Below are 18,635 nucleotides of genomic sequence, written 5' to 3'. Positions count from 1 at the left end.
AGAGACAGAGAGTTACACAATGGCAAGATCTATAAACATTGCACAGCCTCATATATCACTACAAATGGCAGAGTTGATAACATATCAAATACTTTCTACCACACGCCTACTCGTCTAATGAATCATCCCTGGATGAACAAACAGAAAAAAGAAACATCCTCAGAACACGGATCAGCACAACACTCCCTCGTCATCAACAGGTGACTAGCAATTGATTTTCTTTTTTTAGCACTAGCTTTCCCACAGTGTGTGGGTGCCGACGCTCAAACACAGCAATAAGTGTTTTGCTCCTCAAATATTGCACGCGAAATATCATGGACCTTACATGATATGGTCCCGAAAAATAAACATGACTATTTACAGCAATTGTGAAGATTATGACAGGAACTCTTCATTATACATTTTAATAACTGAAATGGCAAATTTACGATTTAAAAAAAAAAAAAAAAGCCCAGCAAAGTTTAAAATGATAAAATTATGATGTATGTTCAATACAGCTAGAGAAACAGGCATCTGTACACTTTAAAAAAATTTTTTGTTTACATCTGAATGTTTTTGAGTGTGAGGGTCTCTACTAAGAAATAGGGCTGCTTCAAAATTTAACAATAATCTTACTGCAAACAAAATTGCTCCCAGCCATTTTACCATGGTACTGCTGGTAGCTAATACATGTATTCAAAAACATAACCTAAGCAGCAAAATTGTTAAAACCTGCCACTTATTTTACAATCTCGGATTCTTTTGAATCAATCTGCATGCATTATTATGTGTATATATACATTTCTCGTCCGTTTTTAAGCACTGCTTTTCCTCTGTCTATACAGAACGAGAATGCTTGCAAGCCCATATGTGCACCTAAACATCTTTCTTTCTTTCTTTATTTGGTGTTTAACGTCGTTTTCAACCATTCAAGGTTATATCGCGACGGGGGAAGGGGGGAGATGGGATAGGGGAAAGGGGGGAGATGGGATAGAGCCACTTGTTAATTGTTTCTTGTTCACAAAAGCACTAATCAAAAAATTGCTCCAGGGGCTTGCAACGTAGTACAATATATGACCTTTCTGGGAGAATGCAAGTTTCCAGTACAAAGGACTTAACATTTCTTACATACTGCTTGACTAAAATCTTTACAAACATTGACTATATTCTATACAAGAAACACTTAACAAGGGTAAAAGGAGAAACAGAACCTGTTAGTCGCCTCTTACGACATGCTGGTTAGCATCGGGTAAATTCTTTCTCGTCCCAACCAATATGGGACTCCCCCTAACCCGCGGGGGGTGGGCACCTAAACAAAATCCTGGCATTTTAGTATAGTGTACCCAGAATGTGCTGGTCTGTCTTCATAGAACTAAAAACATTAGCTTGTTTTTGCACCTGAAAAAAACCCTAGCTGCTTTGCGTACCAGGGAAAAAAGCTATCATCAATGTTACTTAAAACTACTTGCTACTGCTAGCTTACAGTAACGTATCATGCTAACAGGTAATACCCATTATCATATGCCACTTTCTTTCTTTCTTTATTTGGTGTTTAACGTCGTTTTCAACCACGAAGGTTATATCGCGACGGGGAAAGGGGGGGGAAGATGGGATAGAGCCACTTGTTAATTGTTTCTTGTTCACAAAAGCACTAATCAAAAAATTGCTCCAGGGGCTTGCAACGTAGTACAATATATTACCTTTCTGGGAGAATGCAAGTTTCCAGTACAAAGGACTTAACATTTCTTACATACTGCTTGACTAAAATCTTTACAAACATTGACTATACAGTCGAACCCACTTAAAACGAACACGCTAGTTACGAATTTTGACTTATAACGTATTAGTTTTAAGTTCCCAACTGAATACCTCTTTCTTCATGCTTTAAAAAAATGCTTGAAACGAATTCTTTGTAACGAATTTATGCTTATAACGAGCACTTTTTGGATTCCCAAGCATGCATAATGTCTGTAATTTACTCACGCTTATGGCGAAATCTTTAAACTCGTCCCGAGATCAACATATCATATCATTCGCATAACGAACCCCTCTTTTAACAAACACGTTTTCATCGCCCCAGAGCCGCTTTGTCTCTAAAAGTCACAAGGCTACAAGGATCTGCGTGTGAGGCGAGGTCAAAGGCAGGTCCATTGTGATGGCTGGGTGGCCTTCTTTATAGACACTGACCTTCTTCCCAGGGGTCATTGACCCAGTTTTAGCTATGAGAGGTGGTTCTCCTTTCATATGAGAGAGGAAACACTTCCTGCACCCGGGTCAGTGACCGAGTTTAACCTATACAGGGGAGTTTAATCTATGGGGCGGTCTCTTTGATGTCTTGAGAGGAAACTTGGCCAGGGTAGTACATATGCACCAGAACCGGTGGACAGCATGAAATCGGAGATTGATCAGAATGTGCATGTACATGCTTTTACACGACTTTTTAAATTTTACTTCTAAAATTGTGACAGTAAAAAAATCAATCAATTCTCTTAATGCGAATTTCGGTTAAGACGAACTTATTTCCCGATCCCCAGTGATTCGTCTTAAGCGAGTTCGACTGTATTCTATACAAGAAACACTTAACAAGAGTAAAAGGAGAAACAGAATCCGTTAGTCGCCTCTTACGACATGCTGGGGAGCATCGGGTAAATTCTTCCCCCTAACCCGCGGGGGGTTACTTGCTACTGCTAGTTTACAGTAACGTATCATGCTAACAGGTAATACCCATTATCATATGCCACAGACAGGCATATTAATAACTTATTATAGGTATTCATTGCACTTTATATTCATACCCCATTTACAGTCCTGGGCAAACTGTCGCGAATAGTTCACCGTTTGACTTGGATATACATGTACATAAACGTCGTCAGCTTATGTTCCTTCACACCTAATCTCATTCAAACTCAGATTCACAGGGTGGTTCTGAGTTTTGGGATCGTGGAGTGTTAACGAAAGTAAACAGAGCAACAATCCTGGAATGTTTAACCTCTGTTTATATTTGCCATACACAAGTTTCTGAGATAGCTAAAAAAGAACTCAAAATACAAACTCCAGAAACCATTTGTGTTCTGAATATTTACATGGATTGTGAGCCCCTCGGATTAGGGTATGTACAAACAGTGGCATAATTTACAAACATACATGTACTACGTACAGTACTACAGTATTACTCTATGACTGGCATGCAGTTAACTGAAGAGTTATAAGCTAAAGTCCTCACAGTGATGCTACGATGAACACATACACAAAAATGACGACAAGATTTATAATGAAAGGCATGATCTTATATTTCTTTGTAACAACCAACTCCCAAGAAATCAAATTCTATCTTGTAGGCCTGTATCTGCTTGTCCCTTGATTTGCTTTTCTGATCTGTTCCATGTCTTTTTTTCTCTTCGCTCTTCATTTTCCATCAGCAAACTGTAAGACATTCTGCCAAAGACCTTTTTAAAAAGAGAAAAGACACTTCTACAACATGAATCACAACTATAACTCCCGATACCTCTTTTCCCTTGCTTTTTTGAAAGCAGAGTGCTAAAGCGATAAAATGAACACACAGGTTTTTCACTGTTTTGTTCTTCATTCATGGTCTCTTGGCAGTTCAATGTTCTTACTTCACTGGGTGCTCATCTTTATTAAATGCACACTCCTTCTGCAGACAGATGGGCTCACCATCTCACACCTGGCCAGGCTTTAACCATGGGATTCTTTCTTTCTTTATTTGGTTTATTTTTTGTTTATTTGTTGTTTAACGTCCAGCCGACTACGCAGAGCCATATCAGGACGAGGAAGGGGGGATGAAGGGGGCCACTTGTCAAGCGATTCCTGTTTACAAATGCACTAACCCATTACTTGTGTCCCAGCAGGCTTTAGTATCATCTGACAAATTGATCACAAACCAAAATTCAACACCCTGACTTCTTGCTGTGGTGAGCTGAATTTTGTTTATGAATTTTTTTTTTTTAAGAGCTTTTACAAAATTAATTCATCAAAATGTTCAAACTGTGCATAGAGCACCAAGGCTGTTAATTTTTGTTATGTGACCAAGTGGAGGGATGGTCTTATCCCATGTAAAAGCCTGGGCAGATCTGAGATGGTAGCTTAACTCATTCGCTGCGTGTCGGAACTGGAATTCCGACACCTGTGTTTAGCGTTGGCTGCATGCCGGTACTTGAGTTCCGACGGATATCACGAATTTTTAACGGTGTAAACGGTCCTGCTGACCAAGGGAAACAACCCCTGCAATGAACTTCTATCTGTCTACAGTGGTACCATTCACTGTAAACAGTTCCTTGCCTTCAATTGTTGGGATTAATAAAAATTTTGTTGACGGTGTGCGACCCACGTGTTTTGACTTTTCCAAGATGGCGGATCGTTCTGCTGAGACGTAGTAACTTGAAAAGAGTGCTAGAACGTGTTATTCAGTACGGTTCTGATCTTGACCTCAGTGATGATGATAGTGGAGATGATATTTTAGATTCTGGTGACGAGTTTGTGCCAATGGACGATCATTTGGGTGATGATTCGGGCAATGCAAGTGTCGATCATGACATTGTGTATGATGAACCCATGACGTAGAAAGTTTTTTTGTTTTGCTTCAAATTGGATATTTTGCCTGGATATGAAGACAACAAAAGGTATGTACTTTCAAATGTTTCATATATTTTCTAAAAGAGTAAGTTCCAAACTTTGCAAAAACATAAGGTATGTAAGGTTATCTTGTGTTGTTGATTTTTAATAATTTTTTCAAAATGGCTCTAAATCGCGCGTTGGCAGGGAACACAGGGGAAATTTAGACGCGCAGCGAAAGAGTTAACTGTTTTCACGAGAAGGAGTGTGGCAATAAAGAGGTTATACTCTGAGGCCACCAATACTGCCAAAATCAAAGAAGAATTTCAGGCCATTTTTATGCGTATGTAGACAGAAAACTGCAGCCTACCCCTACCAGTACACAAAGCTTTATACGTGTAGTTGAAATACAATTAATCTCACAGGCGAACCAAAATGTACACAAAAACACAAAATTGTTTTTAAATTAAAAAAGTTGGTACATAACCTAATAAACAGCTGTACAATTTTCCGACTTAAGCTCCATAACCTCCACTCCCTTCCTCTCCAATACCTTACAACAGCACCATAAAAACAAAAACACATGTACAAAGATCACAAAAAGCTACACCATTTGGAACTACACACTGCACTGTTTCACCCGACAACTTCAGATTAAACCTAAACAGCTACACTCTATGCTTCATCTATTTTGAGCGACAATGTCAACCTCAATGCAACTCTCATAACAAATGTAACACAGAAAAACATTATCATCACTTCTACACAACTACATCATATATGAATACAGTATCACAAAGATCGATGCATCTCCTCCGAAAGGTGTATTGACGACTACCACGAAAAAATTAACAGCACTCAAACGTTCAGGGGAAATTTCATCTGCAGAACATCTTCAGGGGAACTTTGTTCTCCTTACTGTCTCACATCTTGTCATATTCCAGTACAATGTACCAGTCTTCGTTCCATTCAGAACCGCGTGGCAAGCTTACTGAATAACATTTTGTTAAGAGACGTAGACGGATCACAATACCTGTACGTGTATGACTAATATTTCCATCATGGCAAAACAAAGACACATTTATTCATATGAACATGCGAGGACACCTACAACAAAGGTCTACCCAAGCTAAACGTACTAATGAGTCTTAGGATGAGGCCTGTATAAGATATATATGTACAAGGACAAGAAAAAGACGGGGGAACAGATAAGGAGGCAAAGAGACAGAAGTAGAGACACAAGGAAAGGCTGTCAGAAAAATTCATTTGTATTCTTTGAAAAGAAATAATTCTACATGAATACAATACACTCAGAAAATGAATGGACACAGTGATTGTTTAAGGACATTTAACCTGTGCATTACAAGCCAGTTACACATACCCAGAGGACATGATTATGTTGATATTCAACGATATACCAAACAATTCACTGCACCCTTTCCCCTCCTGTTAACAATACTGGTGCATCAATTATCACTTCTGCTTAATTCAGTTGATGAGATTCTATTCTACATGGTTCACTGCATTGCTTAATCCACATAAGCAAGTTAAAAGACGATGCTTATAACTTACAAATCAACGCAAAAACATTTTATTACCAAATAAATATGCATTCTGTTGTAAGGGTTTCTTATGCTTACACCTATGGAATGATGGAAAAACCAAATTAAAAAAATTCTGTACATTTCAGTAGAACAGCCAATGAATGTATTGATTAATATGCAGAGGCTGATGACTGACTTTAATAACTTTCATGGAATGAAAACATTGTACCAGAAGTATACATTCGGGACAAAGCATAGAGACAATTGCAGTCCTCTAAAAAAGCGAGCAAGTCTTCTTTTTTAAAAAAGAAGAAAAAAACCAAGCAATAGAAACAGCAATGGTGAATGTGATTGGACAGTTTCGTAAACACATATGATGAATAGTTGGTTTTGAAGGATGATTTTCAATGCAAGAAAAAAATGGCAGACATTAAACAAGCAGCTAACATGACCTGTTCTTCAAGGACAGTTGAAGAAGTGTGCTGGTTGTACCTCCATCAAGTAAGCTAAAGCTTGATGAAACAGACTAAAAACATGTTTACAACAAAAGCTACACAAGAACAGACAAACAATTACTACTGACAACAGCTTCTTGCAAACTATTCCAAAGCACTCTTTTTAATCCTAGGCCTAGGCAGAATTGTGCTCTCATCGTTTCAGTCCAGCCTTCGCTCATGAGCTCATCAAATGTCCACATTACATCACTATGACATCACTATGACATCACTATGACATCATCATGACATAATATACCCATCAGAACTGATTTAACTCATTATATCCTAACAATCTATTAACTTGCATTCTAAGTCTGCAGTGAGCTACATGTACTTCGTAAGTCATTTTCTATACATACCTAGGTCACAACCTTGTTTTTGGAAACAGAACAAAATCACAATTAACGTTGAGCAGAGAAAAACATTGGTATTCGCACAGAAGCAAAATATCAGCACAAACATAGGAATTTTATATACAGCAATTAACTTTCAAGAGACATATATAGGTTTTCGAAGGGTAAAACCAATGCCCTTTTCTTTAAGCTTCCTAATACACTAAGGCAAAAAAAATAAAAAAAATTGTCTGTTTAGGGTAACCCGACCGACCCTATCGATTTGGCGCCGACCCAAAAACTTTTTTTTGATTTCAAAAAAAAGAAAGAAAAAAAAAGAGGTAAAAATGTTAAAAAGAGACATTTGGCGTTTCTTTCTCTTCCTTTCTCTCTGTTTTATTTATACGTTAGTTTTGAAACATGTATTCATCAAATATAAGAAGTGAATGTTCAGCCAACATAGCATTTACACACACAAAAACAAAAAAAACAAAACAAAAAAAAACCTTCCTACCTACCGACCCTACTTTTTTTGGTCATGTTACCCTAAACAGACAATTTTTTTTTTTTGGCCTAAGCAATCTTTCTCAGATAATTACCCTCTGCTCTGCACGCACAATACATCAGCTGAATAAAGAAAAAAAAAGAGAAAAAAACAAGCATGCACACGAACAAACAAATTTTAAAGACTTGGCTTATATTTCACATGATCTTTTTACATTATCATTCTCAGACATGAGAAGATAAAGGATAATGCATAATATCACTATTATGGAACACACCCCTTCGGAGTTTCAAGTGCGCATGCGCGGCTAGTCACATTTTTGGCGGCAGGGGGCGCTCCGTTGTACCAAACACACTCGAGATCCATTCCGTTTAAATCATGAAACTATCGTGGGACAAAAACCACAGAAATATCAGAGAGATAAGAGCTTACGAGGGAAAACTTGAACGCAATCGGCAATGTACCTCTTCTGAAGACCTCGTGTTTGGTACAATTTGCAATTCCAGCATGCAATGTGCGGATATTCTCGCGACGCGAGATTTGCTCTCGCCTGAGACTCCGAAAGGGTGTATTGCTCTGCACTCCATAAAAACAACTACACACCTGTCTAGTTTCTTCGTAATATCTCAGTGCAAGCAATAATATAATGCACATACACCAGTGTATCTTATTGCAGCTGTAGAGATGTGATTTTCTCACAATTTATTATGTCTCAAAACAACAATTCAATACACACACAATGATACTTTACAACACTGTGGTGTAAAGAGCTTTTGTCAAACCATGTGTACACATTGACAACTGACCAAGATCTAGCTGGTTATATTATCTTCAGTTGTTAATTAACAAGGTAACTAAACATTTCACATACACACCCAGACTCAGCAATGAATGCACATAATTATGCACACATCTCTTTACAGAAAAGCAAATAAACATGTAATATCATTGACAGGTAATAATGACTCCAATATATTCATACTTTTAGCTTGAATTTTTTTTTAAATCTCCCAAACGGTACATGAGTAGCTATTATCTTTCTGGATGCCCTATCCAAAACCATCTTGAGACAAGTAATTACAAAGCAGAGAAAAAAAAAGCTTTAACAGGCCTAATGAACAGATGAAAAAGCAATAAAACAATTAAAATGTCTTACCCAGATCAACTCAACGAGTTCACGAGACAAACACTTTTTCGCTCTTCACCGGTTCACAAGGCAGTTAAAGCTGGTGAACATCTACTGCTCAAAGTTTTTCCACAAACTTCCTGTCAAGGAGCAAGATCAAATAATAGCAAAACAAATTCTGTACAAAAAAACACACATCAGATCACTAATGGGATGCCAGAGGCATTCTGTATCAAAAGACTGATGATATTAAGTGTGTACAAAGAGATTCGTTTTTAGCTGGTGGAAATCAGAAGGAAATCAGAATGGAGACACACACAAAAAAACTGCTTATCACATATGACATGACCCTGTTTTAACCTAGAACTGTGGCCTGGTACAAAGTCAACATACATTGCTGAAATACTTTTCGTAAACCCACTCATTTATGCAACTTCTTTTGAACATGGTTTTTTTTTCAGTCCACTAGCAACACAACAGTGTTCACACACTCACAATCAAGCAAAACCGATCAAAATAAAAAGCACATATCTCTAGAGAACATCAATTTGCACAGACTACACAGCTGATAGCTAGGTACACTTAATGCAACTGACCAATTGATGGCTACTACACAACGGTGCTAAAACATCACAATTGATTTGGATTCTCCACAACATCCACCCATCAGACTTTTGCAATCGGACTCTCCAGTACGGCTCATCTGCTATCTCATGCAGACTTTAACGTATTCACCACACCACCCTGTGCACTAATACTCCTTCTTTGTGCCCGACTTGTGTAATTTGGGTGATAAGTAAGTGCATTTCTGATCACACCTCTTAAAAGGTGTAATGTACGTGTAACACAACTGAGTCTATTTCAGGACACAACACACTGATGTCCGTCTCGGTTTACGTCCAACTTTTATGCATGCCTGTTGTGACCTATCGACACGCTCCAGCACACAGTCCACACTACAGTATGTGCACAAACTCTATAAACACACATAAATTAATGGTGTATTGTGTAGTATGAATCCTGAAATTTAGGCCATAGTTAAGCCGTAGTCACAGAATTTTTATGTCTGCTAACAGCTTTCCTGTGTTGGCTTCAGTCCCAGCAGAGAGTACAATGCTAGAACAAAAGTTTACACTGGATGAGTTACTGTCGTGTGCTGAATCTGTTCATATCACCATTTTGATTCATGATCACCATCTTGTTATCATCATCCTCTTCCTGCAGCCTCCGGGTTGTACCCTAATATCCCATTCTATCACAAAAGTTACACTGGATAAGTTGTTGTATACTGCATCAGTTCACTCCAGCACTCTGATTTTACATCACCCTCCTCCTGATCATCGTATCCTGGGTTGCGTCCTAATTTTCCATTCTATAACAAAAGTTACACTGGATAAGTTGTTGTGCACTGCATCTGTTCACTCCAGCACTCTGACTTATCACCGCCTTCCTCACTTATCACCCTCTTCCTCCGGCCTGGGCCAAGGCATCGGCCGCTTGCTGAGCTCTCAGGATGTTGTAACAGGACTGGCACACACGCACTGGCTTCAAGATTCGTAGACGTCTGATTTCTGTCTCATAGTGACTGCATCTGTAACAGGAAAATGTCACTCAGGTGTGTTCTTTGTTTTTGTTCCTGACAGAATTATAAACAGTAATAACAGTTTTGTTGGGACAATATGTTTAGCTTTTTTTCTTTTTGAGGACCTCAATAAAGATTCCTTTCCTTCCAAGCTGGAGTCACTAAAGACTGACCAATTTAGAGAAATACATGTCAACCATAACATGTCTACTTTTGCCCCTTTGACTGAAAACATTTTTCTCATAAAACCATCAAACAAAACTCTTCAACACTCTCCTTAAATATTTGAAATTGTTAGCTACCTGCTAGTTCTGACTGAAAATGTTTGTATCATCAACAGCCAGTTCATCAGTCATTAACAATCATCATCAATGTTTTCCAGCATCATCTTAGCCCAAGAAACCAACTTACAGACCTGTTTACCCACATTTTGACTTTGATGTACTTTTCACCGAGATTCAGCGTATTTTCAAAATATTGAGAGAATTTTGCAACTCACAAGAAACGTTCAGACCTGTTTACCCTAAACCCGAGGCAAGAGTACTTTCCCAAAAAGTTGAGTGTATTTTTCAAAAAGTTGGTGTACTTTGCAAGCAAAGCCATATGGGCTAGGGAAAATGTACGCATGGGTGCAAACGTGTTTGTGTAAGAATAGCATGTCTTGTGAACACCTTCAGAATTTAACTCCTTCCAATACAACAGGGATAAAACAATTTTATTTACCTGTCAGTTTATAGCATTATAACCAGTGTCTTCCAAACAGATTGATAATGAAAAGATGAAGTTCGTGAAATAACATCTGCGGTTGACAGTGCTAGTGGCAAGTTCATTTTTACAATCATCTCAGAAAACATTGCTTCAGCACGGACTACAGCCTTTTCTTCTGGCAGGATTTGCTTTGCGGGAATGAACTTCATAATTCCTTGGCAGCTTTCAGCAGATTTCTTTGCAGCAACCTTGTCCAGGTGAGTTTTGGAACTGCAGTGTCGTTCGATGTCATATTTTCCAGCATGGGCAACGGAGAAATCTGATTTACAATACTTGCAGAGTGCATGCCTTTTTACCATAGTAGACTCCACAATTCCTGGCTCTTTCTTATATTTCTCCAAGAAAATCTGCTGCTTCTGCTGTTTAGATTTGGTACAGTCATCCGAAACTGGCACATTTTTCCGCTTCATTTTGCCACGATTGTCCAGACGATCGCACGTGCCAACAACTGAACAAGGTTTCCACAGCTGAAGACTCGCTGTCATGGTTATCTCCCTTCGACTGAAACCGGTATCGGTTGTACAATCCCGTAATCAGCACACCAACACCGGAAAACGTATTCTAGACTTTTTCTTTGGCATATTTTGTGCGTGTGTCGCGTATTTGCGTACCGATAATAATTTGGCGTACAAAATACGCCCAAATCGTACTGGTAAACACGTCTGCGTTCATGAGATATTGCTTCAAAGGCAGCAATAACATTGTCCGTTTTCAGAAGTGGAACTTTCAGGCGTTACTGCTTTTTGCTTAAACATTTTCGTCAACGTGCTGGACTCGACGACAACAATGGCTGCAGATAAAATCTCGTCATATCACGTCTCACGCAATTACATTGACCAATCGTCAAAGCTGGATTTTATCCACTGGGCTATCGCGAGAACAGGTTTGGCAACCTACTTTCGATTTCTTCTTTTTCTTCCATTTAGTGATCACGATCAAACGTGAGATTTTTATTTACGATCGTAGTATTTTTTTTCTCCTAAAATATTGGTTGTATCCTCGGCAACTTTTCTTATAAAATACCGCGAAATCGTATGGTTAAAAAGGTCTGAACTTAAGTTTAACTTACTTGGAGCAGAACACTTTGCCGCAGTTGCGACAATGGTGCCTGCGCTCGGCGAAGTTGAACCGAACATTACAGACTGGGCAGGACTCCACTCCCTCGTCCTTCATCCAATGATCCGCGGCCACACGGCCTGGCTGGTCTGTCACCGTCCAGTTGAAGATCCGCCCACGCCCGTCCCCAACGTACACAGTCTTGTGGTCCCTGAGCAAGACAAGGTAATATAACTCAATGTTACAAGCAATTCAAAGTAATTGAGATGTAAGCGTTCACTGCAAAGATATTGCCAGACTGTGAAACATAGGGCACAAAACCTCACAACTGAACATCAATTTAATTGTGCAGCGGAGTACAAATGCCAGTACACATGCATACAAGCATGCACACACTCGACTACACCCGCATGTGTATGCACAAGGGCACATATACACAAGGACACACACACACACACACACACACACACACACACACACAAAGTTACATACAGGAGCAAACACTCAAATATACATCTATAACAATAAGATAAAATGAAAAGAGCACTGTAAAAGTGCCCACACATTTGTATGGTATGTTACCTGGAAATAGCAATGGCTGTAACGGCAGCTGGTTCTTTGTTGTCTTTACGCTCAAACGCTGTGTGCATGGTCAGCTTACTGCGAAACATCAACTGACGCTGCCATCTGAAACCTGCAACACACAAGCATACAACTTTATTTTAGCAAATCACAAAGGTGTTACAGGCCATACCAGACATCAAGCAAATAACATAAGCTTTGATGGTTAAAATGAAAACGGACATAAGGCCCCGTGGCCATAGATTTTCACGCCTCACGTGATAGAAAAATGAACCAACGTTATTTTTGTCGTGATGCGCCATACGACTTCACGCTTCACGCCTCACGTATCACGCGTGAAGAGGAAAGTGGGAAGGTTAACTTTTTCCAAGACGTGATATGAGGATGGAGATCTTATTGAGCTGGTTAGAGCGAGGCAACTAATTTGGGATCCTAGGCATCCTGATTATAAGGATGGAGATCTTATTGAGCTGGTTAGAGCGAGGCAACTACTTTGGGATCCTAGGCATCCTGATTATAAGGATGGAGATCTTAATGAGCTGGTTAGAGCGAGGCAACTACTGTGGGATCCTAGGCATCCTGATTATAAGGATGGAGATCTTATTGAGCTGGTTAGAGCGAGGCAACTACTGTGGGATCCTAGGCATCCTGATTATAAGGATGGAGATCTTATTGAGCTGGTTAGAGCGAGGCAACTACTTTGGGATCCTAGGCATCCTGATTATAAGGATGGAGATCTTATTGAGCTGGTTAGAGCGAGGCAACTACTTTGGGATCCTAGGCATCCTGATTATAAGGATGGAGATCTTATTGAGCTGGTTAGAGCGAGGCAACTACTGTGGGATCCTAGGCATCCTGATTATAAGGATAAGGATCAACGAAACCAGGTGTGGGAAGATCTACATCAACTACTTCGACCGCCAAAAGGTTAGTTTTGATTGATTTTTTGAATGAAAATCCAACAGACACAGACGTGGCAAACAAAATAGGCTATGGCCGAGAGCATACACTGATAATTGTCAAGAAATTTGTTTTCATCTGAAGAATCCATTTTCGAGCGCTAAAAATCAAAAACAAACCATCAACATAGGGGGCGTGAGGTGTGATGTCCTACCAAAAAAAGACATGATATATACGTGATACGTGAGACGTGAGGCATGAGACGTGAGGCGTGATAGTCTATGGCCCAGCAGCCTAACCCTCTGCTCCGTTTGCCTTCTTCTTTCTTTCTTTCTTTATTTGGTGTTTAACATCGTTTTCAACCACGGAGGTTATATCGCGACGGGGAAAGAGGGGGAGATGGGATAGAGCCACTTGTCAATTGTTTCTTGTTCACAAAAGCACTAATAAACAAGAAGAGCAAACGCTCGATCGAGTCACTTTCGCAGTTCTGAATATTATATGAGGCATCAGATGGACAGGAAGAAATTGCTATTCACAACACAATGAGTCACGTTCACATAAAATTTGAGCCCGGTCACTTTTATAGTTTCCGAGAAAAGCCCAACGTTAAGTTGTGTGTTGCCGAACAGAAAAGGCTAGTTATCTCCCTTGTTTTTCTGATAACGTTCGTAAAAGGCTACAGATGTAAATACTTTGATGTAAAGAATAATCCTACAAAGTTTCAATCACATCCGATGAACTTTGTCAAAGATATAAAATGTCTAATTTTTCCTTTGACGCTGACCTGTGACCTTGAAAAAGGTCAAAGGTCAACGAAACCATTGTTAAAGTGTAGAGGTCATTGGAGGTCACGACTAAACAAAATATGAGCCCGATCGCTTTGATAGTTTCCGAGAAAAGATATAAAATGTCTAATTTTTCCTTTGACGCTGACCTGTGACCTTGAAAAAGGTCAAAGGTCAACGAAACCATCGTTAAAGTGTAGAGGTCATTGGAGGTCACGACTAAACAAAATATGAGCCCGATCGCTTTGATAGTTTCCGAGAAAAGTCCAACGTTAAGGTGGTGTCTACGGCCGGCCGGCCGGCCGGCCGGACGGCCGGCCGGACGGCCGGCCGGACAGACTAACACTGACCGATTACATAGAGTCACTTTTTCTCAAGTGACTCAAAAAATTGCTCCAGGGGCTTGCAACGTAGTACAATATATTACCTTACTGGGAGAATGCAAGTTTCCAGTACAAAGGACTTAACATTTCTTACATACTGCTTGACTAAAATCTTTACAAACATTGACTATATTCTATACAAGAAACACTTAACAAGGGTAAAAGGAGAAACAGAATCCGTTAGTCGCCTCTTACCACATGCTGGGGAGCATCGGGTAAATTCTTCCCCCTAACCCGCGGGGGGTTGCCTTCTTCTTACTTACTGCTCTCGATAACAAAGCTGATCAGATGCACAGCTCAAAGGTGGCTGTTTTGTTTTATGTATTTAATCATACAAAACCAAGGAACAAAATCATAAAGAAAGGAACAAGCTCAACATTTTTCAGAAAATTACAGGCATTGATAATCCTTTGGAAATGTACAATGTACATAGTTTTTGACCTGGTAGGAAGTAAATGTTAGGGTCTTCAAATCTGCTTCAACTGCAAAAGCAAACAAAGTGTTTCCCTCACCTTCTCTCAAAGTGTTTTTGCCAAGAGGCCTGTATTTTGCCGTGATGTCTTCCGCAAATTTTGTGGATGGCACTGTCACAACACCAGAACTGGCCGTGTGCTCTGACCCACTGCTTCCCAGCGACGATTTCTCCGCTGACGCTCCTGCAGACTCTGCTGCCTGCACACCGTTGTGCGACAAGCTGCGAACATCCCCACCATCTGATTGGTTGGACACACCAGACAAGCAGGGCTCTGATTGGCTGCTGCCCTGCTTGTTTCCACCTTTGTTGCGAGATTCAAGTTCAGCTGGGCTTCCTTCTCCAAGAACAGCCAAAGCGTCCATGCCAGTATCCACAGAAGCTGTGTTAGACTTGACGCTGCCGGTCTCCCAGGTGGGGTCTTCCGCTCCGCACAAATCGCTGAGACTGCTCGTGGTGCTTATGTTGCCACTCCTGTACTCCGACACTCCTCCTCGGCCCTCCCTTTCCGCTGCTTCCTGGATTTTCATGCGCTGGCTGAGAGGCGAGTCTTGCTCGCCGGACGATCCAAGCTCCGATTCTCGCACGGCAAGGAATTCTGGGTCCTTGAAGTCCTTGAGGTGTTCCACAGCGGAACGTTCTTCGCTGGCGTAACTGTCGCATGACTCGTGACGGGATAACCGGCGTTTCAACAGGGACTGGGTGGTTGTGGAGGAGGAGGCAGATGGGGCTTTGTTGTCCGACTGGTTTGTGGTTCCTGATTCGAACACTGAAGCTGCTGGTGTTTCTTTCTCCTCTGCCACTTGCACGTACTCTACACTCCACATCTGTCAACAGTAATTGTGATGGTAAATAAGCTAAGATATGAATAAAACAAAATGCTAAACATCTGAAACATTCAATCCTCTTCTAATAAGTCAAATGTATTCAAGATGGTTTAAGCACAGAATTGTGTCAGTATCTAACTCCTACCATTGCAGTGAAGATACAGTGCTAAACACTTTGACGAATTAGAACAGTGAACTACCTGCATCAATGAATGCCAAATCATAATAAGATGTTCTATTTTGCATTCTTCATCACAATGAAACAAGAGAACTCACCCTGACGACCCCATCACTGCTCCCTGTGAGAATGACATTCTGTGCATCCCACTCCATGAACTGCAACAAATGTGCACTGTTAGTTTCTTGTGCAACGTTAGTTTCTATCATGTTTTGGACTAATTGTACAAAGTCTGCCAAGACCATGGGTCTTCTTCTTCTTCTGCTACTTCTGCGTTCGTGGGCTGAAACTCCCATGTACACTCGTGTTTTTTGCACGAGTGGAATTTTACGTGTATGACCGTTTTTTACCCCGCCATTTAGGCAGCCATACACCGTTTTCGGAGGAACCATGGGTCTTATATCGCCAGTAACCGATGTCTGAGCAACATGTGTGTATCAAATTAACACTATCCAGTGTTGTTCTCAGGCCTCAGTCTTCGGTCATTGACACATACTATTTTAATGATTACAAATAACTTGATAACTCAGCATTTGATCAATGATTACAGCTTTTGTAAATAAACATTGAAAGAAGCATTTGTTTTAAATGTATTGGTAAACTTAATTAACGGTGCAACAGACTTGTGCGAAGCATGTTTGAATCATCGATGTTCAAATGTTGTATGGAGTACACTCATTTTTCTGAAAATACGCCAGGTTTGTTTGAGAATACTCTGAAAACAAAACAGGGGTTCCCAGGCCTGCATTAGTATGAGTAACTATTTCACAGGCACTCATGTACGCACACACACACACACCCACCAACACATGCACACACACACACACACACACACACAGTGAAATTCTATCAGCTGTCAGTGTGTCTGGCTTTGGAATTCTACTCACTTCTTAGGGTAGGAGGACCGGAAAGAACACCTCCACACTCTAGCCCCCTGTGCTACACATTAACCCCTGTTATTGCTCCTCTTTGTCTTCCTACAGAATCATAGATGATGGGAGAAAAAAGTTTGTTTGGGAGGGGGTGGTCAGTGTTGTTCCCAGGACAATAGGTCGGTTGGAGCTGGATTGAAACTATGTCTAGGTCCAATGCCCGGGTTGTGTCCGTTTAGTAGGAAAGTTGATGGTCAGAAGGCCTACATGCCGTAACTAACTGGGATGGTCAACCAGCAAGGAGTGGGAGCAATGCGTCAGATAAAAAAAACACAGTGCCCCAGTAAATAGACAGGAATGACAGGGATGCGCTCGTGAAGAAAAGTAGTCTAGGAACTTTTCTCGTCGTATTTTTGTTCAACTGACCGTACTGATCGTATTTTAGACAAAAAGGGCGTACAAAATACGGCAAAATGTGTTCTAATGCTGTTATATGTTCACTATATGTTTAATTATCAGCCACAATGTATTTTCTCAGGTTGAGATAATAAAGTATTATTGAATCGTACTGAAAAAAATTCAATCACCACATTGACTAAATAAAACAGTATCTCCATCATAGAGCAGAAGCGAGTTAATTTTTACCTGTGACATTGCAACACAGAGAATCTGCTGGTTGCGGCCGGTGGCAGTGTTGATGCTGGCGATGGCCTCTCCGTTGATGGTCCACAGGTGGAGGTACGTACCTGCGCAAGTCGCTATGTCACCCTGCACACAGGTAAACAGTACACTTCATCTTCACAATTTACATGGAATCGATTAGAAGAGAGAAAAACGTCGTGATTTGACTCCTTTTGATGATCTGTTTTTGAACTGCAGTTAAACTGTCCTGCAGGCTTCAAAGAGGAAATTAAAAAGAGTGAGTTTTTAAAAGTCTTGTGTCAACCTTCCATCATTCTCAGAGTCTCTCTTCCCACCCTCAGACTACAGTCCTTTCCTCCCCTTTTTCTTTTCCTTCCTCTTCTCAGCCCTCTCCCTTTTCCTTCTTAACCAGCTAGTCTACTAACTTGTGTATTCTATCATATCTTCCCTTTCTCTGGCCTACCACCGACCACTTTAACAGGCTGCTTCCTCTACCTTCTCAGCCAAGCTCTACATGCTTTAAACACAATAAAAGACTTCTTGCAAACGCTGCAAGGAACAAGCATTGTTGGCTATCAGTTCCTCTCCATCTGTAGCAAAGCACGCACTCACCGTCAACTCATTGACGCAGACAGCGGCGACAGGGGCCACGTGGCCACGCAGCTGGTGAACGTAGATGAGGCGACACATGTCCCAGATGATGCAGGTTCGATCCCTGGACCCCGTCACGATGACGTTGTAGGCTGGGGACGTGGTGAGACACGTCACCGGCTCGGTGTGACCATACAGCGGCTGCTTCAGACACGCCCGTCTGTCTTTGGCTGAGTACTCCCACACTCGCACCACCTGATGGAGAGGTTATTAAAAATAATTATACCTTTTTTCCTACTTTTTTGTTTTAATAAAGAAAAGGGCAACCTGTGCTCAATGTAACACATATACTGGAAGTACAAAGCAGTTGACTGACAAAATTCTCTCTTCAAAATGAATTGTAACTAATACGAAACCAAACTTTTTGCATTTACAGATA

The 18,635-nt window shown here is 40.5% G+C and overlaps 1 protein-coding gene across 2 annotated transcripts in view; it reads right to left on the bottom strand.

Moving 5' to 3' along the window:
• Window positions 1-18,635, bottom strand: part of LOC138958529 (WD repeat and FYVE domain-containing protein 3-like) — a 98,783-nt gene that overhangs the window by 904 nt on the left and 79,244 nt on the right. For both annotated transcript variants that reach the window (XM_070329723.1, XM_070329724.1), the window contains exons 62-68: window positions 18,218-18,451; window positions 17,609-17,731; window positions 16,190-16,249; window positions 15,127-15,913; window positions 12,544-12,655; window positions 11,975-12,172; window positions 1-10,146 (exon numbers count right to left, since the gene is read on the bottom strand). The exon at window positions 1-10,146 is cut by the window's left edge and continues 904 nt beyond it. In XM_070329723.1, coding sequence (XP_070185824.1) covers window positions 10,014-10,146; window positions 11,975-12,172; window positions 12,544-12,655; window positions 15,127-15,913; window positions 16,190-16,249; window positions 17,609-17,731; window positions 18,218-18,451 — 1,647 coding nt within the window. In that variant the 3' untranslated portion in view covers window positions 1-10,013. The remainder of the gene's footprint in view (window positions 10,147-11,974; window positions 12,173-12,543; window positions 12,656-15,126; window positions 15,914-16,189; window positions 16,250-17,608; window positions 17,732-18,217; window positions 18,452-18,635) is intronic.

The sequence above is a fragment of the Littorina saxatilis genome, linkage group LG2, assembly GCF_037325665.1.
Source record: "Littorina saxatilis isolate snail1 linkage group LG2, US_GU_Lsax_2.0, whole genome shotgun sequence".
In the NCBI taxonomy this organism is placed as follows: domain Eukaryota; kingdom Metazoa; phylum Mollusca; class Gastropoda; order Littorinimorpha; family Littorinidae; genus Littorina; species Littorina saxatilis.
This window is presented reverse-complemented; position numbering and strand designations above follow the sequence as displayed.